At 34.3% G+C, this 11,408-nt stretch overlaps 1 protein-coding gene across 3 annotated transcripts in view; it reads left to right on the forward strand.

The window, feature by feature from the left end:
- Window positions 1-7,871, forward strand: part of DopEcR (G-protein coupled receptor DopEcR) — a 31,604-nt gene extending 23,733 nt beyond the window's left edge. For 2 of the 3 annotated variants that reach the window (XM_088260920.1, XM_088260922.1), the window contains exons 3-5: window positions 5,200-5,444; window positions 5,546-5,557; window positions 5,862-7,871. In XM_088260920.1, coding sequence (XP_088117046.1) covers window positions 5,200-5,444; window positions 5,546-5,557; window positions 5,862-6,455 — 851 coding nt within the window. In that variant the 3' untranslated portion in view covers window positions 6,456-7,871. The remainder of the gene's footprint in view (window positions 1-5,199; window positions 5,445-5,545; window positions 5,558-5,861) is intronic. The other variant, XM_088260921.1, reaches the window with a different exon arrangement.
- The last annotated feature ends 3,537 nt before the right edge of the window (window positions 7,872-11,408 follow it).

Raw genomic sequence — 11,408 nt, forward strand, 5'->3', positions numbered from 1 at the left:
AGTTAGTATTCGATTTTAACTAGTATAAGCAAAATATACAACTCAAACGAAAGTGTGTGCGAAATATTGTTATGAACGAATAACAACAATAAAAATATTGGTACCTCGATAGATTTATAAAGATTTTAAAACAAGTTATTAGCTATGTTTTAAACTATATTTGTCTCTTTCCCAAACTCATGGTAACCATAAAAAAATACACATGGGAAAGTTAATTGCCGTTTTTTGGGTAATGTGCCTTATACAATCTAATACCAAATATTCTAGCTAAGTAAATTTTACGCTAATATTATGAGCACATAATTGACTCTTAGGTTTCTTTTTAAATCCAGTTTGCGAATAGATGATTAAATATGAAATTAAATTTATCAGTATGAAAATTTTGTTTAACAGAATTTTTCGGAAATTTTTAAGGACCAGGATATTTTTATGATTTTTATTAATATCATGTTAAGTACTTGAATAAGACTAATACCAATTTCAATGAAACTTCAACCACATTTTTTAAGGCTTGTCAAAAGAAATATCGATTTTTAAATTGAAATATAAATTTGAAATTCGAAATAAAAAAATGTTTCAGTTTAATTTGAATCAAGAGCCTCTGACAATATTAATCAATAATATCTGCTCAATTATTCAAAGTATTTGGGTAATTAATGCTATTTCATATATTTTTTATAAAAACCTTAACTAACCAAAAAATATACGTTTACGAGTATATTTGAGGGTAAATGAAGTGGGGTAAAACGAATACGGAAATGTATTTATTTTTAACATAGTTAATAAATATAAATTTAAAAAACTAATTATTACTCTCAATTGTCTAATAAGTTTTACAATACAGTATTACTGGATGAGGAGGTGTATTTAAAAATATTGTTTTTCCTTTTACCATCATCCAAGGATTAATCATTAAAGTAATTTTAGAGAAACCGTTTATTTGCAATACCGAAAAATTATACAAAGCAAATAGATCTTTTAGATACCAACAATACTACGAAATTCTTAAATTTATGATTCAGCATATGCATAAAATACCTTAATGTTTGGCATGTAAAAGTGAATACATTTTATTGGAATATTCTTGTAAGTGAATCACAAATAAGAACGTCTTCCAATAAGATCAAACACAAAATACATAAATATTTTGGAATTATATAAATATAATGTAATAAACAATGTGTATTGTAAATTACTTTTAGTTTATATTGTACTCCTGTTAATAATAATGTTTATTCATATGAAAAATATATATAAACAATATATGTATAAATGTAATATTTATAGTTTATTTATGTATATTATTTTTTATGATTTACATTTTATGACTCCCTCGCCAAATATTAAAAAAATGGTGAGAATTTTTATAATTTATGTTCAATTTATCTATACATGTGTATGTATGAAATTTATTGTTATCGCGTGTTTTTGAATAAATAAAGAAATAAATAAAAAATGGAATACTTTTTTATACATCAATATAGATGAAGATCTACGCTAAGATAACAATATGGATTTCTGGGTATTTATAGAGTTTACGACGCGTCATTAGGGGTGATTTTACTGATCACTTTATACACTGAATAACATCGTTCCACACATGATTGCCAACCACATTACTCATATTTTGAAAAGTTGTATTTCCTTCATGCTTCACGAATCAATCCAACACATTTTCATTTTAAATCTTATAGATAATACTGTGGTTGTAATAAATTATATGATACGAATAATAAATAAAGTTCAAAATTAGTTAACCAGAAAGATTCATTAATGCATGCTCATCAAAATGATTTAACCTAAGATGAAATACGTCAGAATTTTTTTTTTTTAGTTTTAAGGCTACTAATATTCATTTATTTTGTACGAGAAGTTACAGAAGAATTAATAAATGACTACCAAGACTTCCATATTCCATCTCAAAAGACTTCTTCATCACTTTTGTGTGACATATATTTCCCCAAGTATTACTTTTTATTGTTATATTTTTATTGTTTGCAAATATAATAAAAAAAATCGGCTTCCATTAAAATATTTTTTCTTTCAAAAATCTATCCGATAATTAATAAGATACATTATTTTTTTATTTGACATTAACTTTGCAGAATGACATGATTATTTAAATTTAAAAATAAACCCCCTGAAATTAAAAATCAAAATCTCTCGATGAAAACATCTGTAAAAACTAGTCGTGTTTACATTAATAAACTCAAAATTAGTCTTCAACAACTTTTTTGAATTTTAAGTTTTAGTAAATGAACGTTAATCTTCATCCACCATTTTTTTAAATCAATTTTAAAATAATGTAAAGGACATTTAGAAAAAACAAAAATAATTACATTTTGGGCGCAATTTTGTGGTGGATAATAAAAGTAACAATATCCAATATGGCAAAATCCTTGGAAATTAGAAAATACATATTATTGATGGAATTTATTTTCAGAAGTACCTACGTCTAAGAGCTAATGAAATGTTTTATTTTTGCAATGATATTTGTCTTGTGTTGTAGTGTTGTTGTACCCTCTATAAAAATAACCAAAACTACGCATTGATGCAAATATTATTTTTCACACTCCTAGGTCTATCTTTGGACTTACCGTATTATGAATTTCACAGCAATGTGTTTATAAATTATCACACGGAAAAAAAATCAAATTAGACTTCTCTGTAAGAGCTAAAAATCAGGTAACTCCAAATTTTGTGATCGGTGTATTTTTTAGCATTATCTGAAGAATGACTATCACTCGATGTTGTTTTTTTATTTTTTATTTATCTTTCTTCTGGGGGTAGAAAAGTAGCTCTTATTATTGACTTAGAACCACAATACGTACATGCCGGTATGGGGTTGAACTTACGATTCGAATTTAAAAGAAAAAAAATAGTATTTTAACGCGATTTTAGTATTTTACAGAGCTCTTGTACGAAAGGAGATAATCTTTCATAAAACATTCATTTATTTCATATAACGAATAATCTTCCAAATAACATTACATAGATCCTAATTCACAAATCTTATTGATATTTGACCTAATAACGAAAACGTTGGTTTGACATTTAAAGGGTGTTAAACAGAGATGTGTTGTGTCACCGTGGCTGTTTAATTTATGTATTGCATGAAAGAACTCTTGTCTAATGTATGGAAGCGAAGCATGGAGTTAGCAAAAGAAGGTTGAAACAGACTGATTGCAGTCAAAATGTGGTCCCTTATCCCCATAGGTGAAATACGGACAGAATGCAAAGATGAGATAAACATCGACAAATTTATGAAAAGGAGTTAAGATGTTTTGGACGTATGGAACGAATGAGTGAAGAAAGTGTAGTTTAAAGAAAATATGAGTTAAATGTAGACTTAGAAAAACTTGGTACGATCAATTTATTCAAATACTTTGGCGTGGTCAAGTCAGTAGTCATAATATATGTCTAGATGTCTGCGGGTATGTACGAGGAGACGCATGAATGTGAAAGAGTCGAAGATTGTTAAGGACAGAGTGGTGTGGCGCTCTCTTCTCCCTGCCTACCCCTGCGGAGAAGCAGCGAGATTTTCAGTTAGTTAGTTTCAAAAACCAAGCGGAAAAAGTAAAAAACCGGTTTTTACCCTTGGACGAAAATACTATACTAAGCAAGGATTGGCCTAATATGTTATTTTTATGGAATTTTGGAAGTAGAACAAATATTTCCAGGATTTGTGAATATAGACAATAATGTTTGACGTTTGCAAAAGTATAATTATATATTAGCATTTTTTCATTCATTGATTCGGCAGTCACTTTGTGGCATCTATCCATTTTTAATTTAAGTTTTACTTTGTAAATACCACCATCTCTTAAAATCTATTGTGACACCTACATATTTTGATGCGCCCCGGTGTTTATAATTTACTCGGAATGCATCAAAACACGTGTCACAACAGATTTTAAGAAAAAGTGGTATGTAGGTAAGTAAAACTTATATTAAATATGAATATGAGCAAGCTAGCAATGTCACAATTTTTGCGTTGTTTCGGCGTAGTTACATGCTCCAGTGTTTATTTATATTTTTTTGACGATGTGTTATGATTACTGTTATGAAATGTTTTTGTACCACAATATATGTGTTTATGTGTTCACAATAATTTTGCACTGCACTGCGCCATCTATTGATAGCATGCATACATAACATCATTTTCTTTATGAATACTATGAACATGATCATCATCTTTCTCTTTCACAAACGTGGTTTGAAACTCCACTCTCATTTAATTTTGTAGTATTTTTTAAAATCAAATAACCAATTTTATACCTTATAACCGTCACTAAAACAATATTAAAAATATTTAAAAAGATTTTTTAAATATACCATTAAATGTTTAGTACACAAAACTTACCATAAACATTCCATCTAAAATTTTATTTCTAACGCCTTTGGCATTTTTAAACTGATAGTTGATCAGTACAGTTAGAAAAAAGAAAATCAATGATAAAAAATGGAATTATTTTTATGCTTAATTTATCTTAACCCCTTTTTTACTTCATATGAAATTATAAACAAATGTCGTTGGAAATAAATGTTCAAAAATTCATCAAAAGTTACATGCATCAAAAAATTCATCAAATATGTAGTTACTTTCTTTTAGAATTCCAGTCAAAGGCTGTTCTTCGACATCACAACTAAGGTACTCTAAAAATGAGGAAATTATTCAATGTTTCACACACTGAAATAAAAATATAAAAATTGACATTTCTCATAGATCACATATTGGCAGGTGCTTAAAAATTCCATTTTTGCCATATTATTAGTCATACCTTTAACAAAATATAATTGTATGCATTATATTTTACATAAATGCATCAAACCATATATTTTTATTGAATACTATTTAGTAAATTTATTATTTTCTATGAACGCATGGACTATTGAAGTCTTGCAAAGCGTATCGTTTTGGTAATTACTTTCTTGGCTGTGTAACATGTACATATATGTGGCTATGGATACCAGCTCCATGCGTGCATGTTTGTATGCACCAATGTTCACACATACGAAGTCGCCGTCCGCGTGCAGGGCGCACTCGGCAGTCGGCGCACCACGACACTCACTGCACGTTCCGAGTAATGTCTGTGTACCATATACTGGCTCGCGAGCTTCCCGCAAGAGTGCGCCGCACGCAGCTGGTGCGCCGCCCGCTCCGTGTCGCCGCTCTGTACGTGTACTGTCGCACCGCAGGTCTGGGCAGCGAGGTGATCAACTACTACCTGCTGTCGCTGGCAGCCGCCGACCTGCTGTGCGGCGCGCTGGTCGTGCCGCTGTCCGCCTACCCCGCGCTCACGGGCCGCTGGCCCTACGGCGATGTGCTGTGCCGCCTGGTCGGCTACCTCGAGGTCACTCTCTGGGCCGTCTCCGTGTACACCTTCATGTGGATCTCCGTGGACCGGTACCTCGCCGTTAGGAAACCCTTGCGTTATGAGACCGTGAGTACCGGACCCTTACTGCGATATTACTCTTTATGACCCCCTGATCAGGTATTTTATTTATTTATGTGTTTCTTTCTTTCCTTCTTGGACACCGACAGCACGTTTTAAATGTAAGTAACCGAAACATTTTTACAAGTTCTAATTTATTTACTGCATCCGTGTTCTGGTGACGCTTGCAATATGTGGAGTGACAGATAATGATGGAGTGGCACATGGGAGCGGAACGATTGTACAGCTTTTAGTGGGTGTTATCGATGTTTATGTTAAGTCGTATTCGTTAGAAATGTCGTATCGAATGCTTGTAATGGATTACAACTCGTACCGAGCACTCGAGAAAGTTGTCCTGAAGAGAGCGATTTTCCTGTGTCGTCTCGACGGTCCGTGCCGCGAAAATGAAGAGCGCTTCTTTTGCAGGTACAAACGCGCACGCGCTGCCAATGCTGGATGGTGTTCACGTGGGTATCGGCCGCCATGCTGTGCTGCCCTCCGCTGCTGGGCTTCTCCCAGCCGCTGTTCGACCGGCACTCGTTCATCTGCATGCTCGACTGGGGCAACATGGCGGCCTACACCATCACGCTCGCCATCCTCGTGCTGGGCCCCAGCGTGATATCCATCGTGTACAACTACCTGTACATCTTCTCCATGATGCGGCGCCTGCGCAGCGGGGTGCCCATCCACGACAAGGAGTACGCGACGGCGCTGGCCGAAAACCTGGCCAACCCGAGCCACCTCACGAGCTTCGCGCTCGTGGCCGTCTTCTGGCTGAGCTGGGCGCCCTACGCCGGCGTGCGCTTCTACGAGTACACCATCGGCGCCGAGCTGCCGCTGCCGCTGCTGCACTTCGGCGTGGTGTGGCTCGGCGTGCTCAACTCGCTGTGGAAGCTGTTCATCCTGCTGGCCATGAGTCCTCAGTTCCGGCTGGCGCTGCGCCTGCTCTGCCTCACGGCGTGCTGCCGCAACAAGGCGCGCCTGCAGGCGGAGCTGGCCGGCCTGGACGCGGACGACTGAGCTCGACCCCCCTCCACTGCGCCGACGGCGGCCGCGAACCGAAGGGTGGCGACGTCGCCGGATGCACGGAAATACGCTTTACCGACGGACGCTAGTCTGTCCACTTTAGTACCACCTCGGGGTCGAATAACGAAGCGCTTTGATACCATACAAATGTTCATCGTTCAATTCGGTAACTCGACCGGCAGATTTTTATTTGGATCTTTCACTCAAATTCTAAAGATACTACTTACTAGAAAACCGAAATAATTACGCAGTTACCTTAAATGTTCGAACAATCTGCCTATTGTGATAGTAATTTTTAGTAATTTATAGATTTATGGACATGTGATGCTATAGCAATAAATTTTGATGATAATAAATCATATTTATAGGAAATATTATATACATTATATACATCTCATCTACCACCAAAGGCAACACTTAAATGTCCCGTTCTCTATTGCTTGTAGTCTCGAAAGAGTAAAGAATAGAAATAAAATGACTAATATTGACAATTGCAATAACTTTCGTAGACTTTTAGAATCGCTAAGTAGTTTCTTCAGCAATAATCTATACACCAATATTGATATATTTATTATGTATATGATTCGGGGGAGTGAATCACTCCCGTACAACTTCCACTAATATTAAGTATAGTACAGTAAGAAATATTGATTAGAACTGTGTTTGTGAAATCTCCAATTAGTATAAGGTAAAGTGTACTTAACAAAGCGGCGCGTCGTTGAAATCTTGCCGAATGATATTATTGAGTTCAACAGTGGTGTGTTCCTACGAGTGTACCCCTTGGCAGTTATTAGATATTCGTAGAGCTACATATCACATTACCTTGCGTTTTATGCAAATCGATGCTCTCCCTTTTGCGAGCGAATTGTTGCGCAGAATATGCGAATAACTGCGAAGGGCATTTGTTAGGTGGAGGTATTCATCAAAAGGCTGAAGAGTGTTTAAGTTATTAAAATGAACGTATTATTTGCTTTGTTTAAAATCGACTGCGCCGTATAGATGTTAATTTATCGCATAATTAGTGGTAACAACATTTTTATTTCCAGTGTGTTGAATGATGACTGTTTTTGCGTGTGGCTATATCGTGAATCGTGAAAAATTTAATCCGTTTATTTTCTTACCCAAAGTTGCCTTAAATTGAAATCAAAATTTAAATTTTAGTTCAATTTTTTGAGATTGAGAGAGTTGTTACTTAATACAGTGATTCTTCTCCTCCGTCTTAGTCCTCATTCCTGAGGGCCACCCTTGTCGAAGCAATTAAAAGCAACGAAATAATTACTTTTTTATTGAATGGCTATGCGCTCACAACCCAACAAGATCGATTATAATTTGTGAATCGTCCGATATTTTCCGAAGTCAAGTTTTGACGAAAAATAATAAAATAAAATGCTGCACAAATTTTGCTAAAAAGTGCATCATTTCATTTTTAGATTTAAGGAAAATGTGTTCATTATGATTTAAGTATTCGGAAAATTATCGGTTGGTTGGAAGATATTCTGAGCTCGCCAATGTACTAATTTTACTGTACATGAGTTAAAATAAAATAAAATTAAAATTATAAATATACTTAAATTCAAATTTAATGAAACTTTTCAATACTTTACGGGTAAGACTTATTCTAAGCTTATTAAGCGTGCTAAAATCTAAAATCTAAGCTTTCTAATAAAACTAATAACTCCCGCCTTTAGAAGCAATAAAAAACTATTTCTAGCACCTTAGTACTAATTACCTGATATATACTCATTAGCAATATTTAAAGGTAACTGCGTTTTTTTTTCGGAATTCTAAAATAAGTTTATTTTTGGGAACAGTATCGGAATTAGGCACAAAAGAATGCCTTGTGAGACTTCTTAGCTCACTTTTAAATTTTTCAAAGACCCTTTAAAGTTCTCTCAAAATATGATAAATGATTTTCAAATCAGAGTATCGAAAAAAGCAATAACGTTTCAAGCTAATGCAAGTAAATAACTACCATAATAACGTTGGAATGCCGATCGGATAGAGTGGTATTTCCAGAATATCTCAGAATATTAAAACTACCGGCGTTACTCCAACTCAGCTGAAAAGTCAGCCATTGAAACTGAAATGCCGAAAAGAATGACCCTTTCGTGTTGTTATTTCCTCTCTTTTAAGACATATCATGATAATGTACAAAGATGAGAAGTGACGCCACAGCAATATATACTTGGTACCTATAATGCTGACGTGTGGTTACATCGGCACATTGTGATACGTGTTCGAGTAACCCAATACAGGGTAGCATTTTCTTAACTCGAGCTGCCCCAAACGTGAAGAATGTTATCTCGATAACTTGACTGTTTTTACCCGAAACGACATGTCAGTTTGTGAGCCGTGATCGAATTTACAATTTACTATTTGATGTGTGCAAGTTATTATATATTTACGTTTAATTGATAATTTATGAGATTAACATTTTTTATTAAGCGCACGATAGAGCCAATCTTTCTTATGGAGTCAAGTAGAAAATTAGAATGTTGTCGCACAAAACGATACTACGTTAAGACAGCAACTCCAGGGAGATTCTGAATGCACTATAGCGCTAGGCATATCCAGTAAGTGCCGAAAGTAGTGGAGCTCATCGAAGGTTACTTACATTTTACTTGTGATAAAGCAAAATAACTATTATAACATTCCCCCAACTATTTATGAATCGAATCAAAATTTCTGTTCCTAAATTGAAGGGATTATTGTTTATTAACAATACCCTCCAAGAATAAAAACCTTATTGAGACTAGCCAATTATTGAATTTTTATTATTAAATTCCAAATGTTTATAAAGAAAATGACAAAATTTCAAACAGTTGTTGCCGTTGAATAAACATTTTACACATGTATATAAATAGTCCTGTTACTAATGTTAGATTGTTATCGATATAGAATTTAACAACTTTTTACTCTCTAATTTTCCTTTTGATGTCTTAATTTCATAGGGGATAAAGCATGCTTCAAAAATATTACCGCCTTTCTTGCACCCTATTCGCGTTCTTATATACATAGGTAGATATATTTATTTGAGGTTTATAGATAACACCAATCAATGACTTACTGAAACCAATTTCTAAAGTGTGTATGCAATATTAAGTTAATTTGTAGTTTTACGTATTCGTAAAATTATGTAGACTTAAATTGCGCCTTAGCTGTAGAAAGTAGATGAAATATTCATATTTACAATCAATCGTGTTGAATAGCTTTAGGTATTAAATTTTAAATTTTGTTGTGTTTAAATCATTCCATCGTTAAAAAGGTTGTAAATTAATGCATACAACTTGTGAATATTTTTATAATGTATACATTTTACCGAAAGGTCGTGACAAATAATGCATTTAAACCGTTGTTTTAAGCCACACCGTACCTAACCTATAAAGCTGATTGTCTGTCGGTATTTGTGCCTTCAAAATATAGTGAATGTCTCAAACATATTCCACGCAAACCGCCGGTGAATTTCGAGTTAACTTTCCTTCAATATCGCCGCAGTATAATTTATACGTTTTCCTGATCAAAAAAATCCCGTAATTTCGAAATCCCTCTCGGGCTATTCGCTTCTGATTAAACCCCCAATATTGAAACAAATAATGTCCGCAGTATATGTGCGCAGTGTGTGTCGTTTATTTTCTACTCTATTGAATACACACGAGCTTGATTTTGGGAAACTATTGACAGAGACATGTTTTGGTGCTGTCGCCTTTATTACAAACTACAATGGCGGAACAATTGATAAAAAATGATAAAATATTTAAAATTGTACGTTCAGCACCGGACACGTGATAGAAGTGAAACTTCTTTAAAAAATATTAAATAAGAGAGATTCAACGTGAGAGACAGAGAGAGAGAGAGAGAGAGAGCATTAAATAAATACAAAAATTAAAAATTTGCATATTATATTTATTCTTTATTTACATCGTCATTGATTGGGGTTTTAATTGTAATAGTGATATCAATTGTTTTTGATATCTAAAATATGAGAAAAATATTTCCGTGATTCAATATTTTCGAAATTCACAAGAAAAAATTGCATGTAATTTAGTTCCACAATTTGTTATTGATTTTACGGATTTTTTAAAACACAATGCTAAATATTACTTACATTATTTGTTCATATATAGCGTGTGAGGAGTACACCTACAACGCGCGCATGCAAGACACTTTCTTATTCTTTCACTTTGTATCATTATGTATACATCGCTCTCTTTTACTCCTCTCGCGTAGCGCTGAAATGTACAGTTCACTTTCTCCTTCTCTCAACGTTATATCTCCTTCCCTCTCGTGTAACAAAATGTGCCAAATAAACGTGACGCGTCTTTGAAAATTAGCTCTCAATTCTCGTCCGATTATCGATTGGCGAATCGCCGCCTAAGAAGTTTCACTTCAAAAACACTATAACGACGGATTCTAAATATTGGTTTGTCAAGTTTTACATTTAAAAAAATAGCGGTATAAACAATTTGTAAAATAGCGACAAAGCTAACAACATAATTATTGGAGAAATGCTCAATTTATACGTGGACCGACATCATTTAACAAAATGTATTCTATTTAGAAGTTAAATGTCTGGGTCTCCTCAAAGTAATCATCTCCCCAACGCATAAACTCCTGAAACGCTTTTTTGTGTTGTCCTCCAGCTCCTTCGTCGCATTTGCCTTAATCTTGGGAATTGTCTTAAATCTTCTTCCTTTCTTAGATTAAGAATTGGGTGAACAAGAATAAGCGGGATCAGGTAAGTAGGCTGGATGAGGAACAGTGATTGAGTGTTTGACCAAAATCTCAAGTGTTATGAAACCTAAATGGGCTGAAGTTGATAAAAACAACAACGCCCATGACAACGCTTCAGCCCCTTCTCGTTTCATCACACTTGTGTTTTTGGCCAAACACTCGATCACTGTTCTCAAGTGTTCTGAAACCTGAATGGGCTGAAGCTGATAAAACAAC

This window comes from Brachycentrus maculatus, unplaced genomic scaffold (assembly GCF_059751285.1).
Source record: "Brachycentrus maculatus isolate JH-2025_06_01 unplaced genomic scaffold, ASM5975128v1 h1tg000144l, whole genome shotgun sequence".
Lineage (NCBI taxonomy): Eukaryota > Metazoa > Arthropoda > Insecta > Trichoptera > Brachycentridae > Brachycentrus > Brachycentrus maculatus.